At 46.0% G+C, this 21,834-nt stretch overlaps 2 protein-coding genes across 5 annotated transcripts in view; one reads left to right on the plus strand and one right to left on the minus strand.

Moving 5' to 3' along the window:
* Positions 1 to 5,314, plus strand: part of Ubap1 (ubiquitin-associated protein 1) — a 40,428-nt gene extending 35,114 nt beyond the window's left edge. The window contains exons 5-7 of one of the 2 annotated variants that reach the window (NM_001012190.1): positions 2,978 to 3,160; positions 3,867 to 3,968; positions 4,254 to 5,314. In NM_001012190.1, the coding sequence (NP_001012190.1) occupies positions 2,978 to 3,160; positions 3,867 to 3,968; positions 4,254 to 4,394 (426 nt within the window). In that variant the 3' untranslated portion in view covers positions 4,395 to 5,314. The remainder of the gene's footprint in view (positions 1 to 2,977; positions 3,161 to 3,866; positions 3,969 to 4,253) is intronic. The other variant, XM_008763626.4, reaches the window with a different exon arrangement.
* The window catches only part of Kif24 (kinesin family member 24), a 66,805-nt gene continuing 50,285 nt past the window's right edge, over positions 5,315 to 21,834 (minus strand). For 2 of the 3 annotated variants that reach the window (XM_006238113.5, XM_017593713.3), the window contains 7 exons: positions 19,304 to 19,425; positions 18,454 to 18,559; positions 15,050 to 15,121; positions 12,153 to 12,262; positions 8,534 to 10,750; positions 7,901 to 7,994; positions 5,315 to 7,318 (listed from right to left, as the gene is read on the minus strand). In XM_006238113.5, the coding sequence (XP_006238175.1) occupies positions 7,178 to 7,318; positions 7,901 to 7,994; positions 8,534 to 10,750; positions 12,153 to 12,262; positions 15,050 to 15,121; positions 18,454 to 18,559; positions 19,304 to 19,425 (2,862 nt within the window). In that variant the 3' untranslated portion in view covers positions 5,315 to 7,177. The remainder of the gene's footprint in view (positions 7,319 to 7,900; positions 7,995 to 8,533; positions 10,751 to 12,152; positions 12,263 to 15,049; positions 15,122 to 18,453; positions 18,560 to 19,303; positions 19,426 to 21,834) is intronic. The other variant, XM_039111402.2, reaches the window with a different exon arrangement.

A 21,834-nucleotide genomic window follows, 5' to 3' on the forward strand; every position in this document is an offset into this window, starting at 1 on the left:
TTTGAGGGGTTGGGGATTTAGCTGAGGCCCTGGGTTCGGTCCCCAGCTCCGAAAAAAAGAAAAGGAAAAAAAAATTTAATCACATTTGTTTTGTGTGTATGTGGCTATAGTACACAGGTGTAAGTCAGAAGACATCTTGTGGGAGCTGGCTCTATTCTTCCACAGGATGGTTTCTAGGGGTCAAAAAGTGGTCAGGTTTTATGGCAAGTACCCTAACCTGAGCCATCGTTTTAAAGGATTGCTTTATTTCTGTGAGTGTTTGCCTGCAAGTGTATATGTGCGCCATGTATATGCCTGGTGCCTGAGGAAGTCAAGAGTGTAGGATCCCCAGGAACCAGAGGTACAGTGTGAGCTCCCATGTGGTGCTGTGAACAAACCTGATTGACTCCTTTGCCAGAGCACAGGTACACTTAACTGCTGTGCTGTCCCCAGCCTCTTGGAAGTCCCACCGACTCCAGCATTGCAGAGGTATTCTGAGGCTAGCTTTGCTCACCTCCACTTCCACTCCCCACCCTCAGCCTCTGGAAAGTTTGACATTTACTAGTGATATGTCTGTCTGAGTTATTGTGTTGGGCCCCCTGGGTCTTTACAACTAAGGCTTAACCTGACACCCATTTTATGTTTGCCAATAACTACGTTTTATCTTTTTAATGAAAAAATTGCTAATGAAGTAGAACTGACAGAATGCAGTGTAGTGATGGTGTTGTATCTGGGTCTGGGGGTGTAGCGCACGCACACGCACACACACACACAATCATAATTATGGTTAGAACCTTGATGAATGACTTGAAACACCCTAGTACTAGTAATTTTGACAAGAGGCTCTTTCTTTTTCGTTTTTTGGAGATAGTCTTGCTGTATAGCCCCGGCTATCCTCAACTTGAGGACCTTCTTAAGCCCCAGTAATGAGGAATCCTTTTAAACATTGCCCATTTGGAATCTCCTTAATTAGTGTGGTGCCTATTTGATTAATAAAATGTTATGGGGAGGAGTCTCTAGTAAGCAAAGTATTTTCAGTCGTAATATTTAAAAAGGGAAGGGTACTGTGCTCAGTTCTAGTATTTAAAATCCTATGCATTGAGCTGGAGACGGCTCAGTGGTTGAGAGACCCAGGTTTGGTTGCCAGCACCTATGTTATGGCTAATAACCATATGTAATTCCAGTTCCAAACCTCACAAGCTCTTCTGGACTCTACAGTCATCGGCATGCACATGGTATACATGTATATAAAGGCAGGCTGACATATACATTTCAAAAACAAACAAACCCGTAAACATCTTTTGGGTGCGAGCACACTGGAAGCAGAGGGAGGCAGCAGACCTATGCATTTTGAAGCCACATTAGTCTCCCTAGAGAATTCTAGGCCTACATAGTGAGACCATGTCTTCAAAACAAAAACTACCTAATAGCCATGACTTTTTATCACACTATCTCTGATATTAACTATAAATGTTAAAATGACTATATATATAGAAGCTTACATATTTCTTATAGATTTATGTATATGAATATTTTGCCTACATACATATTTTATTCAGCACGTGCATGCCTAGCATCTGGGGAGTTCAGCAGGTGTTGGATTCCCTGGATCTGGAGTTGTGGGTAGTTTTAAACTATCATGTGGATACTGGGAACCGAACCCAGGTCTGATCTGCAACGAACAAATGTTCATAACCGCTGAGCTCTCTAGCTTAAAGCCTTGCATTTTAGTATTCACAAAGACCAGGTCCCTAGAAATATACAACTAATCAAAGCATTTTACCAGGCCACACTTACTTGAAGAGCCCAAATAATAATAATAAAAAATAATAATAATAATGGAGGACTGCACATTCCAAAAGCACTTCTCAAAGTGTTTGTAATTAGAAACAGATGTCCATATTCTAGCAGGTGTCCATGGGGCTTTTTAAAGGGAGAAGTGCACACGGTGGCAGAATAGTTCTGGCTTTTTGACTGGGCTCACGTGACAATGGTCTTTACTTTTTTAAGAAGCTGGTGTCGAGTCCACGTAGTCTGCTCCTGAGAGGGCCATATAATCTTGAGTTTGTAGAGTGGCTAGATTGCTTTAGCTTCTGCTCTTCCATGACTGCTGAAGCCCCTGGGAGTGGACTACTTCAGTCTGTTACAGGTGACATAGTGCAGTGGAAGCTGCCAGTCTACATGCCTGTGAACCTCCTGGCTCTCTTGAGTTTGAGAACATGTGGTTACAGCAGAACTTGCTTTAGCACAGAGGACTGACTACTCCTTACTGCCTTGCTTTACACAATAGAAAAAAGAAACAAGGAAAATTATAAAATGTTTTTTTTTGGTTCTTGGAGGCCGAGACACTGAAAGCTTGTGATTTTATTCCCATGGCCTGGGAGTGTGCTGAGCTGCCTCTGCCTTAGACTTCATTATCAGAGGTGAGCCAGTCAGGTGATGCTAGGAAGGTCCAGTAGCAGGGAGCAAGCTGCTAGTAGCCATGCAGTAGACTGCCTAGAAGTCCAGCCTAGTGTGGCTAATACTCCTTCCACCTTAGCTGCAGAGGACTGCAGTATTAGCAGGGAATGAGGCAGAGCTGTGATGTAGGGCAAAGGTAAGTACCCTCAGAATCCTGAGGCCCTGAGCTAGCAGTGCCTGGGAAGTCCAGACCAGTGAGAGGCAGGAGTGAGACAAGGATAGTCAGTTACATGGTGTCAAAAATCTCGGTGGCTGAATCTTAAGGGCTGAGATAGTTAAGGGCTAATGAAATGACAGAGAAATCGGCCCAGCCCTCCAATGTTAATTCTGTAGGCAGGTTCAAACGGGTTAGAGCGTGGAACAGCATGTGATGACTGAGTGTGCACAGCCTGTGGATGCGGGCTCCAAGGGCTGCAGCTATTTCCCAGCTTTTCTCCTTGGCTGGCACTTGGTACCTCTCTCCGTCCCTACCCACAATGCCTGGACAGCAACCTGGGCCTCAACTCCTCTTACTTTAATCTTGTTTTTCTATTGTCAGGTTACCCCTCTAAATTTCTCAGTGTCACAAGTGCCCACCATGCCTAGCTGTCCCCAGGCCTATTTGGAACTGCAGGCACTGTCTCCGAGTGAGCGGCAGTGTGTAGAGACAGTAGTTAACATGGGCTACTCATATGATTGTGTCCTGAGAGCCATGAAGAAGAAAGGAGAGAATATTGAGCAGGTGAGGTGCTGGTCTGCAAGGTGTGGGTGGAGCAGCCTGGTGGCCTCAAGTCAGGGTTGTGATCTTGAGGTCCTCGAGTGCCTGCAACTCCAGCCTCCTCCCGTGGGTATGTGGAGATTGGGGTATCCTCAGGGAAGCCAGAAGAGCTCAGCAGTAATCCTTGAGGACTGCTTGGAGAATGTGGAATAGCCAGGGGTGGGCACTGGGGCTGTTGTCCTTTGTCCTCCAGAGGACAGACTGAGTATATGGCTAGATGTCCTAATCTTTACTTCTTTTTGAGATAGGGTCTTGTACAGCTCATGCTGCTCAGAACTGAGGTAGCTGAGGCTGGCATTGGACTCATGGGCCTGAACACTAGCATTACAGGCGTAGTCTACTACTCTCTGTTTACCTCCAGAAACTTTTGTCATGGCTGCACAGGAAGTTTTGAATAGCATACTATTTCTCACATGCACTGTATTTTTCTGAGTTTACATTCTGGGGGTTGAGTCGGCTATGGTACCACCTCCTTTGGGATGTGGCTGCTCATTTCTAGAAGGGTGTGCCGGTTTGTTTACCAAGTAATTACTGAGGTCATGCTGTGCTCAACACATTCAAGGCACAGTCTAGTCCTGATAACGGGGGAGAGACATGGAGCTGACTTCACACAGGTCTAAAACTCAACACAGAGAAGTGACAGTAGGACTCGTCTTGTTTCTTTTCTTAGATTCTCGACTATCTCTTTGCACATGGACAGCTTTGTGAGAAGGGTTTTGACCCTCTTTTAGTGGAAGAGGCTCTGGAAATGCACCAGTGTTCAGAAGAAAAGGTAAGAACCTTTATGCATTCACAGGAACAGAGTTGACTGTCCTGGTGTACTCTGGGGACCCTGCACTACCTGGGGTTGAATCCCAGTGATAGGAAGGGAAAGTTGAGTTGTGCTAAAAGCCAAGCTTTCTGCCTTCCCTTTATCTAGAAAGCATTCTTTAGGGGTTTTAGTACTTTGTCTTGGTGGGCCGGGGCTCTTGAGATCCTTCACCTGCAGTATACGTCTACATTCAGTTAGTCTGTGTGACTGAACTCTTTCTGAAAAAGGTTTTCCTTTATCCCATAGATGATGGAGTTTCTTCAGTTAATGAGCAAATTTAAGGAAATGGGCTTTGAACTGAAAGACATTAAGGAAGTTTTGCTATTACACAACAATGACCAGGACAATGCTCTGGAAGACCTCATGGCCCGGGCTGAAGCCAGCTGAGACCAGGCCCTGCCACGGCCTTGCCACGGCACCACCATTCCCCAAGGAGGCCCTGCACAGCTCACTTGTGGGGAAGACGGGACATGCTTCCAGATTTTCTTTGGGGGTTAGAAGGTCAGATGTGGAGGTGACACTTGCTCTGGGAGCCCAGGCCTGAGCTGGGGCAAAGTAGGAAGACTTGGGCATACATATATGCCCTCTACTGGTTCCTTTGATATTAAACATCTGTATTTTGAGAAGTGTCCTTCCCACTTTGGCCTTTCAGGAAGAATACTTATGTTCTCAGCCAAAACCTAGCCTGGCTACCAAGAGTGGGAAGACAGGAGCAGATTGCTGCTGCTCTGGGGCTAGACGCTGTCCTCTCTGCTGCTTCACTGGCAGACTGGGCTCTAACCCAAGTGGAATGCAACTGAGAGGTTCTTCCGGGGCCCGCCTTCCCCCACACACAGCCCTTAGTGTTACACTGGTTCTGGAATGTCTCTGCGGTACAAAGATGCACTTTTCCTCATGGGGCAAAGTCTGCCTCTTCTGCCAGGCAGTTCCCATGTGCCCCTCTTCAGACTGTTTCTTTTGGCTTAGACCATAATCCTCTGCTGCCCAGGGCATTGGAGCCCCTGTGCTAGGAAGCTGTAAGCAGTTTGAGTAATCATCGGCTCCTTCCCAGCACATTGATGAGGAAACAGGCCACGACTTGTCACTCAGCACTAACCCCCAGTTGTTGAACAGCCTTCTCCAGCCCTGCTTTAGGATGACAAATGAATAACACCTAGGCATAGAAACCAGTCTCTCTGGTTTGTTTGTATTATGTTCTTCAACATTAAAGATTTAAACAACAAAGGATATACTACAGTCTTGAATCTAAAGTAATTTGCTAACTATTTTGATTCTTCAGAGAACTACTAATAAAAATCTAAAAGGTATGCCATGCTGCTTTAACCTCTTTATTTGGACAAATTTTGACTCAGAACAGTGGGTAGATTGGTATCCTTTTCTCACGGAGGGCCTATGGGACCTGGAAGCTCCCATAAGTTTTTTGGCTTACAAATAGAGACCCAAAGAGTTATTTAAACCTGGTCTATAGTGCAGTCTGTGGAAGAAGGGTATGTGCTCTCTTGCCAAAGTAGAGAAGGGGCATACAGGTACCCTTTAAAAGTTGACAAATCCTTTTGCTTGTGAATACTACCAGTCACAGGCAAGGTTACAGTGGTGCTCCTGCAGCTGATAGCTCATCCCTAAAGTTTCTAGTCTTTACCTCTAGTAGAATCCACACACATCCTTTTGGCAGTCTGAGAATGGTCTCTGGGTCTTAGCAATGTGAGAGGCTATACAGCCTAGGAACAGGCTGCCACCTGGTGGTCAATTCAAGCAACTGCCTGTGGCTGGCAGACTGTAGCTTTTCAGCTCTTTTGAATTAGCCTTTGGCTTAATAATACCATTATTTCACTATGTAGTCCAGGTTGTCTTTGAATTTATAGTCCTCATTCTGCCTCAGCATCCCAAATGCTGGGATTACAGATGAACAATGCCACATCTGGCTTATCTTGGCTTTTTAGATGTAACATCCTAAAACCAGAGTTCTCCTTAAATTTCTGTGGCTTAGGCTGTGACACATGAATCTCAGGTTAACTCAGGGAGACCTAATGGACTCTTGGAGGGTCTCTGTTAAAAAGGTGATTCAGTAAAGTGCTTGTGGTGTAAGCATGAGGACTGAGGTTGGATCTCTAGTAACTGTGGAAAGTCGGGACTAGCTTGGTATAATGGTGGCTACATCTTTAATCCTAGCACTTGGGAGGCAGGAGGATCTTTGTGAGTTGGTCTACATAGAGAACAAGGAGAGACAAGAAGGACCCTGGGACTTGTTAGCTAATCAGTCTGAGCAGATCAGCAGTGAGACACTTGTTTCTAAAATAAGGTACCTGATAACATCTGACACCCCACCCCAGCCCCCAGTAATACAGCAAGAACTCATTTGAAAAGTTGTGTGTCTGCTGCTGTGTCAGAAGGTTCAGACTGCTGACTGTAGACTCTGTCCCAAGACACCATAGCAAAGGCCCTTGTGTGCTGCTGGCCTGGGTGCCCTGGAAGATTCAGGCCTAGGCAATGGATTTGCCTGAGATCCTCCAGCCTGACTAATCATTCAGAGGCACTGGGTCATGGACAGGAGCTAGGATCTGCCACAAGGGCTTTGAGGGCTAATAGCCACTGTCCATGGGCTTCTGTCGGCACCCTCAAAGCTGGATTGCAGGGCAGGAAACCGTAAACATAAAGCATACCTCAGACCTCAGTTGCTCTAAAGAAAGATACCAAGAGTTGTTCATTTTATAATCTCCACTCTCTGCTGGGAAGGAGTTTACCTGACTGTCTGCCTGGTACTGGTGCTGTAGTCTTTTAAGTACAGAAAGGCACCATCAGAATAAAGCTACTGGCTCAGTTTGCTCCCTAGCCTCTCACCTCTCATCATTAACATTAAACACCCCTGTCCCACCCTCAAATTTAGGAACATCTACAATGTTATTAGACCAAGTATGTTCCTACAGATACAGGTGGGCAAAGTGACTACTCTGAGCCCCAAACAAAAGGGGACATGAAGGTTTTCAGCCTGGAACTTTGTTACAGATGGCCCTGTAGTTGGAACTGAGATAAGATGAGGTCTGTCCCCGAGTAGTGAGGTCATCCAAGGCCATGTATGGTTAGGGTAACACTAGGGGCACGGCAGGAAGGCCCTGGCAGAGCCTCTTCCAGCCCCAGAGAACACGCACTGTCCATCCAGGATGAGTTTGCCTCTAAGACACCACAGTTCTCTTGGGGGCTGCAGCTGGACCGAGGCTGGTGAGGTAGAGCTGAAGCTGGCTTCTCAGACTTTGGATGCACTTGGACTTCAAAGCCATGATTTCATCCAGCTGGGTCACAAATTCTTCAAAATCCTGAGAAGAAACAACACAACTGGAGCTTTTTCTCTTGATGGCTTTCTGCCAGATCATCTTTTCTCATCTGTTTTTTTGTTTGTTTGTTTTTCATGTTCTTTTCTTAATGTGTATGAATGTTTTGCCTACACACTACACTTACATGCCTGGTGCTACACACAGAATTTAGAAGAGGACATCGGCTCTCCTGAGACTGGAGTTCTAGATGGTTATGAGTCACCATGTGGGTGCTAGGAACCAAACCTGGGACCTCTACAAGAGTAACAAAGTGCTCTTTACAAAATGCTCCTTAGTCCATCTTGAAGGAACATTTCAGAACCCAAGTCCCTCCTCCCCAGGGGAAACCTTAGAAGTTTCAATGGCTTTGGGTGCATTTGAGACAAGTGGAGACTATTCTGGAAAAGGGTGTTTACAGTAGTCATAGGGAGGGACCCCAGAAAACCTTTAGGAAGACAGAATGGCTAGGGAGAGGCTAGAGACCATTTAGCACCATCTAGCTCTACCCAGACCCTCTGAGGGCCACAAGGCCTCAACAGCTAGTGTACAATTGTCAGTAGCCCATATCTGTCCAGTACCACTTACATTAGAATCCATCTGGGTCATTAAGGTCTCCTCCTTGAAGTCCAGCTCAGCCATCTCATCCAGCTGTTCTTGGTGTGCACGGATGATCACCTGCCTGGGAACATGTTGAAGAAAGGAATCCTTCTGGTTTCTCATACTCAGGGACAACCTTTGGACATTGAGCCTCATTTCCATACTAGGAGCTTACGGGCTCTTCCCAGTATGTTAAGACCAGCTGGCCACTCCTTGCTCTCTCTTCTGTTCTCAGAACTAGTAAAGGGGTTAGGGAGTACCCACAAGTTACAGGAAGAGACGGAGACTTCTCAAGCTTGTCACTGCCTCCCCAGCTTGCCTGTTCCCCAAAGCTTTCTTCAGAAAGGCTATAAACCACTGACAACTGGTGTGTTTGGTACAAGGTCTGCTCTTAATTTTTGCTAGTGGAGGGTTCAGGGCCAAAGCAGGTCAAGGCTAAAAGCTGAATGGTCTACTTTTGGTCAAACTCTAATGACAAGTCGAAAACAAAGCACAGAGCAGAATGTTTGCCCAGTGAAGAGGCAAGCTCCTTTCTATGCAAGGTCCTCTGTTATTATAATAAATAGGGAAGGGCATTGGGTATTGAAAGGGCTAAAGTCTTAAGAACAAAGTCCAACTTACTGTGCCTGCTCCGGTGTAAGTGGACAGAGTGTCCCCAAGGCCTTGGGAGAACAGCTGGGGACCAAAGGAGAGTCTGATTCTAAGCACCTTGAGATTGGCTTGCGCCTGAGCCATGAAATGTCCTCGTTGTAATGAAGTTTGTTGGAATCTAGGGAGGAAGCAAGCTCTTGCCAGCTAACCCCTGTAGGATGTTTTCTCTCCTGGGTCCAGGGACGGCCAACTCCATCACTAGTACCTGTATGTGAGGTGAGGAAAGGTGTAGAATAGGGTACTCCAGCGTGTATGTTGGAGGAGGGCTTCCGGGGGAATGTCAAGGAGCCCCCCAGTTCAATCTCTGCAGCATTGTCATCATATGGCTCGCCATCCACATGATTCTGGGGCAAGAGTGTTGGCCTTCTGTTCTGGCGGGCCTCCCTGTTAGGCAAGTTGTCAGGTGAATGCTGATGGATGGGTGACGGGGACAGAGCTGGAAGATCACAACTAGGCCGATTGTCAGGGGGAGATGAAGACAGCCATAGGCACTCAGTTGCTGAAGACACTGGCAAGGCAGCCTCTGGATCATAAGATGATACTGTGTGTCCCGCTGCTGGCCCTCCTACCATCTCAGCCATGAAACCATAACCAGCTCTATCCTGGGCAGTTTGCTCCAAGGAAGAAAGGTCCTCATGACTGGGGGTCTCCAGGAGGGACATAGAGAGAGGAGCCATGAGTCCAGAAGCGTTTGCAGAACACAATTGTGTCTGCTCTCTAGAGTCTTCTTGGAAAGGAGTAGTGCTGTTCACTGTTTCTGGAGTCCGAGTCACTCTGTTTTCACCCACTTCTCTTAATGGTGTGGAGACTCTGTCTCTCTGGTCTGGGGATCCAGAAACAGCCACGTGGGACAGTGGGAAAGACAGCTCATTTTCCAGGCCGGGCCCAGCTTGTCCAGGGACCTCGTCTCTGAAGGCCTCCAGTCTGATGTCAAAGGCTTGAGCTTCACCTGGTTTTCTGTGATGCACGAAATCTACCTGTGAAGAAGGTTTCTCGGCCCAGTTGTCCTTAGGAGAAGAAGGTCCTGAGGAGGCAGAGTCTCCCTCCTTGCTCCAGTCTGAGCATACCATACTTGGGCTGTGGCTCTGATCAAGGGCTCCTTTCCTGTGGCTGATGATGGGGTCCCTGGAATACACCCAGCTGTCAGCTGGCCCCTTCTTACTCCCGTCCGCCTCAGAGCTGAAAAGCAGACATTGCTGCCTTTCTGCTGCCTGTTTCTCAGGGCTATGCTCCCTGTCCTGATGAAGGAAGAAGGAGCTTTCACTCCTTTCCAAGGTGCTCCTCTTTTTTATGGTTGGCTGACTGGAGACATGTGAGAAAGAATCCTCACTGAAATCACTGTCATCAAGGTCCTCCGCCTGGGCTCCATCATGGTTCTCAGGATTAGAATGGAGGGCAAAGACAGTCTCATTCTGGAGCTGACCTTCTGAGGGTCTGTGCTGGCACAAAAGCCTCTGCAGTGGCTGGTACTTTAGCTTCTGCTTGAGGAGAGGTGGCTGCTGGAACTGCTGATGGTAAAATCGCAAATGTTCCTCCCTTTCCTTCTGCTGCAGACTAGGGTTTGTCCAAGCTTCAGGGGCAAGCACGGCAGGTGTGCCCACCTTGCTATCCTGGGTGGTTTCTAAGTGGTGGCTGTTACCAAGGAGCCGAGCTCGGGACAGCAGCTCCTTCTGCACTGGCTGTACTGGCTGTACTGGCTGCACCTTCTTCCCTCTTGTAGGCAGCCTGACACGTAGCAGACCTTCTCTTGGGCCCGAGGCTCTGCCCTCCCACCCAACAGCAATCTTGCTGCCAATTTGACTTTTCTCAGAGCACAATGGTGCTGACTCTGCCCCCTTTTTGGTCAAATGGCCAGATCTCATGGTTCCTCTTTGAGGGCTACCCTTCATGTCCCACTCTGGGGTGGGACTCCCTTGGGAGCTACTCTTTTTACCAGGGGCCTTTGGTCCAGAGGCAAAGGGGATGTTGGGAGCATGGCTGGCCAATGGGTGAGCCTTAACTCTTGTGGGGCCTGGGGCTACGGTAAGTGACTGCTGAAGTCCCAGCTTAACTTTTTTGGGGGAGCACTTGTCCCCTGGCAGGGTGACAGGGGAGCTCTGAATTCGTTTTGGAGAGGAGTTTGCAGATGTCTGATTCCGACTGGCAGCTGAAGCACAGCACTTCAGGCCCTTCTTCAGCTCCTTCACCCTGCAATGACACTGGTGTTACCTGGATATTCATCTGTGTCTGTGAGGAGTCGTGACTCCATTCCCACAGCTTCCAGAGAATTAAACAACAACAAACAAACAAGGAAAGTATGTCAAGGCTATGAATTTTTTCTCACTCTGGCAGAGAATAAGGAGAAAGCACATTCTCCTTGACATGAGTGCTGTACTTGGACTAAAAGTGAAGTGTCTCCTGAGAATATGAGCATGAGTGCAGAGTTTACAAATCACTACGGCCCCACATAAGGGACAAGCTAGGAATGAGAACCATGATGTATATTCATGCAGAGCCTGCCTGCTGTGGGCCCTGAAGATGAGCCAACTCGGGAATTCATGTCTGCCCTTCACCTCTAACCCCACATGCCTACCAATACCACCCTGTGAGTCTCTGGGAAGGGGAATTCCCCTAATCTGCAGTTCAGAAAGGGACAGATGGTGTGTATCCCACCATCCCTAACTTAGCAGTACTGGCTTTCTGTTTTGGGTAAAATTGTTTATCATAGAGGCGCTGTATATTGGAGATATTGGTAATATCTGTGTTTTATACCCAGTAGTTACCAGTAGCACCTTTCCCCAGTCACGACAATCAAAAATGTTCTTCTGGGGGCTGGAAAGATGGCTCAGAGGTTAAGAGCTCTGCTGTTTTAACAGAAGACCCACCAGGCTCAGTTCCCAGAGCCTATATGGTGGCTCACAACCTTCTTTAACTCCAATCTCAGGTAATATGGTGCCTGCTGACACACCAGGCACACATAAGGTGCACATAATACATGCATTCAGACAAAATACTGATATAAAAATAATCTAAAACATTTTCAAATGTTTTTAATTCTGTAGGAGACGAAGTAAGTAGAAATGGGAGTAGTGCTGACACACCAAGTCCCCTCAGAAAGAAGCCTGACCAAGCAGCTATGGCTCAGTGGGCAGAGGCCCTTGCTGCAATCGTGAACATCTGAGATTGAACCGAGACATATATGGTAGAGGGCATTAGCTAGCAGAAGTTGTCCTCTGACATCCATACATCCCCACACTCACTGCCCCTGCAATTTTTCTTAAAGATGCATCAACTCCTAAAACAGGGACATGTGGCATCTTTCTTTGGTGCACGCACACACACACACACACACACACACACACACACACACGCACACACGGAGGGTTCACTAGGTCATACTTTTCAAATTCCCAGTATAGTATCTACAACAAGGCTGTGCAGTTCAATGTCAGATCCCTGTGTCTGAGAGGAATGTGACAAACACATGGGACCTATACATAATCTGACATCACTATTTTTCCCCTATAGACCAGACTGGACTTGAACTCAGAGATCCACCTGTCTTTGCCACCACTGCTCAGAACAACCTCATACCCTATAGGCAACTTACCGGTCAGCGTAGCGCAAGGTATTCAGTGTATGCTCTGTGGCTATGTGGCTTGGGGAGATGTTGGCGATCATGCAAGTTTTGGCATCGCCAATGAAAGAGTCCTTCAGGACCTATCCAAACCAGGAGACAGGGCAATGAACAAAGGGCATATTCACTACTTATGTTTGAAGATGCTGGCCACAGCTTGCTCTATTCACAAAAGATATTTTACAAAAGAAGAAACTCATTAGACTGGAGAGGTGGTTTGGTGGTTAAGAGCACTGGCTGCTCTTGAAAAGGACCTGGGTTCAGTTCCCAGCAACCCCATGGTGGTTGACAACCATCTGTAACTCCAGTTCCAAGGAACCTTCTAGTTTCTGGGCACTAGGCATGCAGGCAAGACATACATACATACATACATACATACATACATACATACATACATACATACATATTTAAAAGAAAGACATGCAGGGCTGGAGAAATGGCTCAGTGGTTAAAAGCACTGACTGCTCTTCCAGAGGTCCTGAGTTCAATTCCCAGCAACCACATGGTGGCTCACAACCATCTGTAATGAGGTCTGATGCCCTCTTCTGGTGTGTCCAAAGAGAGTGACAGTGTACTCACATACATAAAATAAATAAATAAATCTTAAAAAAAAAAGACATGCAAATAACTAACAAGCAAAACAAAAGGTACTTATCAGTCTTCAGTGAAACACAAAGGACTAGAAAACTAACATTTATGGTGCTGAGGAGATGGCTCAGTGGGTCAGAGAACTTGCTAATAAGCAAGCAAAAGGACATGAGTTCAAATTCCCTTACTTCCTCTGCAGCCAATATAGGCCTGACTTAATATCTACTGGTCATTTTCCAGACAACAGAAAGAAAAAGGTCCTATACGTGTATTACTCAGAATGAACATGGCTGGTCCTGGTAGTGCAGGCCTGTATCAGAAGACTGGGGCAGGAGGATTCCAAGTCAAGACTCGTCTGTATTACAAGGTGAATTCAAGGCCAAGTTGTACAACTCAAGAATATGCTTACATTGGGACACCAGGACTACAAGATGGCATTGCTCATGCCACTGTAGAAGAAGCTCATGGAGGTTCAACTTGGAGAGCTGCCGAGCTGGCTACTGATGACAGATTTCACCCCCAGTGGCACTGAGGGGCCTTTTGGGGAGGTTATAACCAGTATGACTACAAGTACATCAGTGCACAGAAAGGCAGCACCAACGTGATTTTCAGCTACAAGGAACTCAAGCACGGGTGGCAACTCAAGCACCACTGACGAAGGGTCACTATGGAGGGCACTGCATGGCTGAGCATAACCTGCCCCGCTCCAATCCAGGAAGGAATTCAACTGTGGCTGAACCTTCATACCCTGACTGAGAAGTCGTGTCCAAAAAACGTAACTGATTGGTTCATGTGGAAAAAAAGAATATTCTACAGCAAAATGAAAATGTAAACTGGGGATGCAGCTCAGCGGCATAGCAATTGCCTAGAACGTGAAGGCTCAATCCTTAGTCCCTGCCCCAGAACAATCATAGCTAACGCTGGTGCAGGTTCCTGTGCAGTGCTCTGTCGTTGTGTTGTCCAGGTTGGACTCAAGCTCCTGCTTCAAGCAATGCTGTGAGTGGCTGGGCTGACAGACATACGCAGCATGTCCAGTTCCTCCCACATTCCAATTACCAGTCTTAGGACTATACACATAGTAAATGGTCCACTCGTGTGTCCTCTTATGAATGGACAGTTAATTCATCATTGTATTCATAGTTATCCATAGTTTATACAATATTTATCGTCCCCATGTAGAGACAATCTTTGAAACAGCACAACCTGCTTTAATATCTCCCCACCATCTTTTCCATCCTCGCATGTGGAAAACATGAGTCATTAACTTGTTTAACTAAAGCACTAATACTACACTGTAGTTATCTTATATACAGACTCAGTAACTCTACTAAGTGTGTGTGCGCGTGTGCGCGTGTGCGTGTGTGTTTTCCCCCAGTGTTGAGGATTAAACCTAGGAACTGGTGTATACCAAACAAGTGCTCCCACTGGGCTGTGCGGCTGGCCTATTCCCACTGCTTTATTGGTCAGGGGTGGACAGGCAGGAACTCATCATATTGCCCAGACTGATCTCCATGTATGGCCTCACACAATCCTCTGCCTCAGCCTAAGTTGCTGGGAGCACAGACATGAACCACCATATCCAGCAATTTATGCTTTTACAGAGGAGTCTTGCTATGCTATCCAGGTTGGTCTTGAATTCCTGGGCTTAAGTAATCCTCCTGCCTCAGCTTCAGGAAAATGGTACCACATCTGCAATAAGATTCTTTACACTGAAAGAATATAGAGAGGTGGTGTCCTAGTTAGTTTTGTCATTTGCCACAGCCTAGAGTGATCTGAAAAGGGGGTCTTAAGGGATGTCTCAGATCAGATTGGCCTGTGGGTGACTGTCTTGTTCACTGAGATAGGAGGACCCAGACAAATGAGCAGCACCAATCCCTGGCAGGCGGTCCTGTCTGTAAAGGAAAACTTGCTTAAGCATGGGTCTGGGAGAGAGCTGGTAATAATAACATTGCTCCATGGTTTCTGCTTAAGTTCCTGCAGGGATGAGCTAAAGTTGGGATGCTGGTCAGGGTATTTTATGACAGCAGCAGCATGAAACTAGAACAGGAGGTAACAAGAAGACCATGACTGCCTTCCTGAGGCTCTAGTGCTGGTGCTGTAGACATCTCTGCCTGAGTACACTGAGAGCTCCTCGAGGGAGGGAAAATGACACCTAAGCTCTTTGCTCCCCAGAAGTTTAGCATCATGTGTAGTCAGTAGAGGATGCTTGATTAAATTAACAAAGCAATGAGGAAGGAACAATGAATGAAGCAGAACAAACTCCAGTCTTTTGTTGACTTTACCTGGGTCAGTTTGCTCTGCCTGAAAGGCGTGTGGGTGTGTTCCTGGTCCAGCGCTCGGATACATTCTTTCAGCTGTAGAGTGGGAGAGTAAAGACCCATCAATATGACACTGAGGTAGGGACAGCCAGATGCTACCTCCTCAGGGACTTTCTCTTGATGTGCACGAGGGCTTTGCCTACGTGTATGCTGTTGTACCACAAAGAAGGCACAGGATCCCCTGGATCCAACTGGATGGTTGTGAGCCCCCGTGTGGGTGCTGGGAATTGAACTCTGATCATCTGTAAGCACAGAGTTTGGTTCCTAGCACTCATACGGTTAATTTCATCCAACTCGAGGGGGTTAACGCCCTTTTCTGGCTTCTTCAGACACCTGAATGTGTGGCATACATAGTCACACATACAGATAAATAAAAAATAAAAATAAATGTCAATATTCTGTAAAAGCAAACAGGCACACAAACCACACACAGGCAATTTTCCTAAAAGAAAGTCAACTGCCCTGTTGTTTCCTGTTCAATATGTAAAACCAAGCAAGAATGATAAAACATTGTTCTGTGCCGCCTTGCTAAGGCTGTGATCCTAGATAAGCTCTGAGTCAGTCCAGAGTGAAACCAATGACCCAAGAAACCCACCCTGCAGGCAGTCCTGAGTCCAAGCTTATGTACTGGCAATCCTGGCTTACTTGTTCTCTCTCTTGTCATAACTATGTAGGTGCTCAAGTAGATAACTTACTTAAGCTATTTCCCTCTCCCCCTCATACATGTAGACATATAGGTATAAATCCAAGTTCTGGATATAAACTGTTTGGGGAAGGAGAAATCAGAGCACCAGAGGAAAGGGTACTATATTGCTAGTTTTTGTCATCCTTGACATGAGCTAGACTCTAGGAAGGGGGCCTCAACTGAGAAAATGTCTCTAACAGACAGGTCTGTAGGGCATTTTCTTGATCAATGAACCATGTGGGAGGCCCCGCCCACCATGGGCAGTGCCACCCTGGGCTGTGTTCCTGGGCTATGTGAGAATTAGACTGAGAAAGCCTCAGGAAGCAAACCAGTAGGCAGCGCTTCTCCCCTTTCAGCGGATTCAGCTCTTGCCTCCTGGTTTCTGCCTGAGGAGTTCCTGTCTTGATTTCCCCAAAGACGGACTGTAACCTGTAGGCCTGGTAAATCCAGCTCCCCAGCACGCTTTCGGTACAACCTGAGGCCAGTACTCCGGGATAGGTTATTTCTCTGCCCCTTCAAACCACAGTAGATTCTATTAAGGGCAGGGAAGCTGCTCTTGACTTGCAAAATTCAGCATTGGGGGAAGGGTATGCCAGGTAGGGACTGAGGGATGTTGGGAGAACCTGGAGGCCAGTCTGTTTTGACATGTAAAATATGTACCTCAGTCCCTTGTCCCTGGTCTGAAACTGAGCAATTACTTCACACAGTCATCATCTCCCTTTTAGTGCACATACATATGTGCTTGTACACATGACGTGTATGTGCAGTACTCATGTGAAGGTCAGAGAACAACTCTGTGGAGTCGGTTCTTTTCTTTCACCTCTACATGGGTTCCCTGGACTAAGCACAGGTCAGGCTTTTGTGGCAAGTGAGGGCCATCTCAGTAGCCCCACCATCTCGCTTTAAAGAGGAGGGAGAGAGCGAGCTTATGCAGCATAGTTTATGGTGATCAGAATCAGACGTCTGTGGCTAGAGGCTGTACTTGACCAGTTCACCCACTCCATCTGCACCTGCATCCGGATCTGTAAGGCGAGGAGGGGGCAGAGGACTTGCTAAACCTGCCATGCAGAGTGGAGAAAACCAAACTAACTGGCAAGACAGAAACATTAAAAGTACACCCCATGGCTGGTGGAACCAATGAGAATCACATATTCACTTATTTAGCCTATTGTGTTTAAGTATTACCTTGGCATATAATATGAAAATATATTATTGAGATATTTTATATGTTTTGTTGATATCAATTTTCAAAATCCTGTGTGTATTTTACTTTAGAGACATCTTATGTAAATGTAAGACCAGTTACAGTGGTGGCTGGAGAGAGATGGCCCAGCTGTTCAGAGCACTGGAATGTTATTATAGATGTGTACAACCATGCCAGCAATATCATTCTTTACTATAAATCAGTCCAAATCTACCATTTCTAGCACTGAGATTCTCCAGAAGAGATGATATTGTGTATGCGATTTTTGGTAACAATGACCCAGGGCTGTTTGTAACTCCAGTCCTAGAGGATCTGATACCTTCTTCTGGCCTGCACCTGCATTGGGCACACACAGAGTACACAGACATACATGCAGGCAAAACACCTATACACAAATAAATAAATAAAAACCTAGCCACAGTACGCAGCAAATACACATAACTTAACCACTTTTTAAAGTAATCTAGTAGAGAACAGACTAACAAATCATCAACGTGGGATGTTATCTATATCTAGAATGTGGGAAAATTTACAGGTAATTATCTCTCCCACCTCCCCTTAAAAAGTATGTGCTGACACAGCAAAACAAAGCAGGCTCAGGGGAAGTGTCAGAGGACAGCGTCTTTATCTTCAGTAAGTCAATTATGAAAAGGTAGTTATGGGTCAACAAGAGATTTTTAATTATTGAGTAAGAGGTTACATTTAAAGTATGATAAATTTCATTACAGACATATTAAAAAATAAAGCATCCCTCTGAGATTATGGAATGTTTATAACATGGCTTGATGAACAGGGTTTCCTTTAATCTAACCAGGAGTTGGTAAGATGGCTCACTGGGCAAAAGCTCTTGCCATACAAGCCTGACCACCTGAGGTAGGTCCCTGAGATTCACAATGGAAGGAAAAAACCAACTCCCAAAAGCTGTCCTCTGACCTCCACCCATTTGTCATGTATGTATGTTTCTTTGTGTGTACATGTGTATGGTGGCATGTGTGTCATGATGCACACGGTGGCAGTCAGAGGACAGCTTATATGAGTTGCTCTCTTTCTACCACATGGGTCCCAGAGATCAGACCCTGGATGTCAGGCTAGGCAGCAAGGACCTTCACCTGCTGGGCCACCTTCCTGGCCCCGGTTAAGCCTTCAACTGTTGATAACTGAAGTATCTGAGATATACTACTGCCTGCATCTGTATTCTTCAAGTACAAATTTTAGGAAGTAGGAAAGAGCTTTCTCAGCCATGTAGCAATTGCAGAAACATTTCTCTTTCTAACTGGTAGGGCTTGAGGAAGAGGCAGGGGAGAAAGAAGAGTGGCCTAGCATTGTGCACAGGCTGCCTGGACCTGCCATCCAGCTCAGGACTTCCACTGTCAATGAGAGCATGCGTACTGCCCTGCTGATTTACCCAGCCTCAATGACTGGCTTCACATTAGGGCAAAATCTCTCAAAACAGGGATTTTTAGATTCTAAGTAACTCACAGCCAGAAGACTCTGGTTGATCTCTGCGCCCTCCATCTTCGTCTGTCTGTCTGAGTCCCTGGCATCTGCTGCTCTCTCACTCCCAGCCAAGTCAATGAAAGAGATCCTAAAGAAAACACAGCAGGAGCGACTTCTTTGGGCTTTGGTTTATTTCCATATTAGCTGACATTTTGTAACCTTGGGAAGAAACGGAGCACAGCTCATACTCAGAGAAGACAAGACATCATTGTTAGCCTTCCAAAAGCATCACAAGATCCTGATGTGTCAGCTGGAGCTGGCTCTGTTCACTCATTTGTGAGAAAGTATGACTGAAATTAATAAAGCATTTCCCCACAAGGGCCTGGTGACCATAATACAAATCAGTTAGGCGACTACTTAGATAATTAAATAGAAAGTTTTATTGGCTGTTTTCTAACAAGAAAGGATGATTACTCAGAGGTGAGACAGGCTCATCCATCAGCATGGCAGAGCTTGCGAAGATAGCACCAGAGAAGCAATGAATGCATCCAATTGTCCTGTGTCTTCTTTCAAGAAGAATGGATTTCCCCCACCCCCATTTATAGCCCGCAAGCTCTCCGAGATGCATTCCTTGCTGTTTCCCTGCTGATACTGTGTTTCACATTAGAAGCAATCAATGTCCCTTTTAATAACTTTGGGTTGACCAACAATAGGTCATTACTTCATGGTTAATCAACTGATGGCACTTTATACAATGATTTATTTCAGGGCTAACAACACTACTCTATATCCTTGCAATGAAGACCCAAGGTGTCCCAGGTTGAGCATTATATATTTCAAAGTCACATATGGAAAGGTAGACAATGCAATTCTCCATACAGTTCCAGCTCACCTGCCAAATGTCCTCTTGGCTGAATCCTTGATTTGAATTTGGATGACAGCATGGGAGCGGGAGGAGTCTGCATTGACGCTGGTGGCCCCCGTGCTGCGCTCCTTGCTGCCCTTTAAGATCACCTGAAAAATAAAATCCACAGGATGACTTTCTCTGGGAGAAAACAGTCTTCTGGCTCCAAAAAGTTGGCTAAATAAGCAGTAGAGACCTGGCATGTAATTTTATTAACATACTGCAGTGTTTGATGTTCAGGTGGAAGGCTGCCCAGACACTAAATCACAGAGTAAGTACCACAGCCGTGAGAAGCATGTAGAATACTAATCTTGTGGGAGAACATTCAATGGCTCAAGAGCTAATTTACATCTTAATCTTATGCACTCTTTTTAATATCTTTGATGAAGCTAGCCTAACTAAGATTCCCCAGGGCAAAACTTGGCTCCAAAGCAAGGTCTCATAGAATTCATCTGTCTTAGTGACTGCATCAAAAGACAGAAAGGTACATCACAGCATGACTGATCACACGCACCTGCTAGACCAGCATACAGGCATGGAGGAGGATAAGCCTGATATTCAGGAGGAGCGAAGTGAGTTGTTTCATGTGCCTATAATGTCCCTTGACTCCAATACTCCCTTACCCCTGTCTGGCCATAAAGGAGTGAGTGGAGAATGGGAGAAGTCTCAGTCTCCAGGCTCCAAGCAATGAAAATATAGTCACATATGAACATATTACTGCCCAGTCTCTCAAACTTTAACTGTATCATACTGAACACAGCCAAGTTTTCCAAATTAAAAGCCCAAACACAGAATCAAACTCAACAATAAGCTTCAAAATACCTTATCAAGGAGGGGCAGGTGCTTTCTTTCTTTCTCTCTTTTTTTTTTTTTTTTGGTTCTTTTTTTCGGAGCTGGGGACCGAACCCAGGGCCTTGCGCTTCCTAGGTAAGCGCTCTACCACTGAGCTAAATCCCCAGCCCCTCTTTCTCTCTTTCTTAAAAAGTAATTAAAAATAAGTTCTGGCCCAGTGTGGTGGCACACGCCTTTAATCCACTCAGGAAGCAGAGGCAGGCACTCTACAGATCGAGTCCAGGAAAGACAGGGCTCTGTTACACGGAGAAACTGTGTCTCTAAAAACAAACAAACTAACAAAACCCCAAAACCCAACAGTGTTCTGGGCTGGAAATATACTTAGTTGGTTGAATGTCTGCCTAGCACGTACAAATCCTGGTTTTGATCCCCAATACTGCACACACCTGTAGTCCTATCCCTTAGGAGGTGAAGGTAGGAAAATCAGGAAGTTTAAGGCCATCGTAGACTACACGGCAAGCTCAATCAAAACATGCCTCATGAATACTCAGGGCCCTGTCTCAAAAACCAAAACAAAGTAAGTCTCACTCTTAATCCCAGCATTTAGAAGACAAAGGCAGAGAGATTCTGAGTTCAAGGCTGGCCTGGTCTACACAGTGAGTTGCAGACTAGCCAAGGTTACACAGTGAGGGACTGCCTCAAAAGAAAAAGAAAAAGAAAAAGAAAGGAAGCAAGCAAGCAAGTGTTTGAAGGTGAATGTGCCAGGGTCCTAGAATGTTGTAAGCAGAGGGTTTAGAGCATGGTCCTGATGGGAGTTTGGCTGAACAATGCTGACAGGAATGCAGGCGGTAAAGACTGTCCATGAATCTCAGATGAGAACACAAAGATACGGGGTTGGGGATTTAGCTCAGTGGTAGAGCACTTGCCTAGCAAGCACAAGGCCCTGGGTTCAGTTCCCAGCTCCGGAAAAAAGAAAAAAAAAAAGAAGAAAAAAAAAAAGAATAATATTGAGAACACAAAGATACTACTAGGACTAGAAGTCATCCATGTTACATTTTGGCAAAGAATTTATCTATTATTTGTCTGTGTCAGGTCTCCATAATTTACATTAACTTTCTACCTCCATCTCTGATGTCTTTCTGATTGTAGATGTAGGAGATCAATGGCAATAAAACAACAACAAATTAACCAATGAACACCTTCATGCTCTTTCTTAAGGAACAATACTTTAGGGTAAGGCAATGCCGTATACTTTTCTAAGAGAAGCTCATGTGGCCTTGGTTCTGATCCCCAGCACCACATGGAGGAAGCGGCACAGATGTGGTTCAAACAGATTTCCCTTCACTGTTTGTTCCTTTCCCATTTAAGAATCCCAAGAGCTAGCGTCACCTCAAACTCCTAACCAAATAAAGGAATGGCTGGGGAAGTAAGGGCAAGAAGACTACAGTGAATCCCCATGTGAGACACAATCTCTTTCTGACGCTGCTGCCACATAGCACAGGGCACGCTGGGCAGCCTGGGAATGCTCAGAGCTTCCACCCCTTTTGTTCTGTTTCCGCCTTTGTGATCACTAGAAAGGGCTTGGCCATCTGCCACAATACCCACACGGATGCTAGCTTCAGATTTTAGATACCAAGGAGTGTGATTAAACACACATGGGAACTTCAGCCCTCAGAGATAAGCAAATTTACCTATTTATCTGGGGAAAAACAAACTCAGGAACTGTT

Source organism: Rattus norvegicus, chromosome 5 (genome assembly GCF_036323735.1).
Source record: "Rattus norvegicus strain BN/NHsdMcwi chromosome 5, GRCr8, whole genome shotgun sequence".
NCBI lineage: Eukaryota > Metazoa > Chordata > Mammalia > Rodentia > Muridae > Rattus > Rattus norvegicus.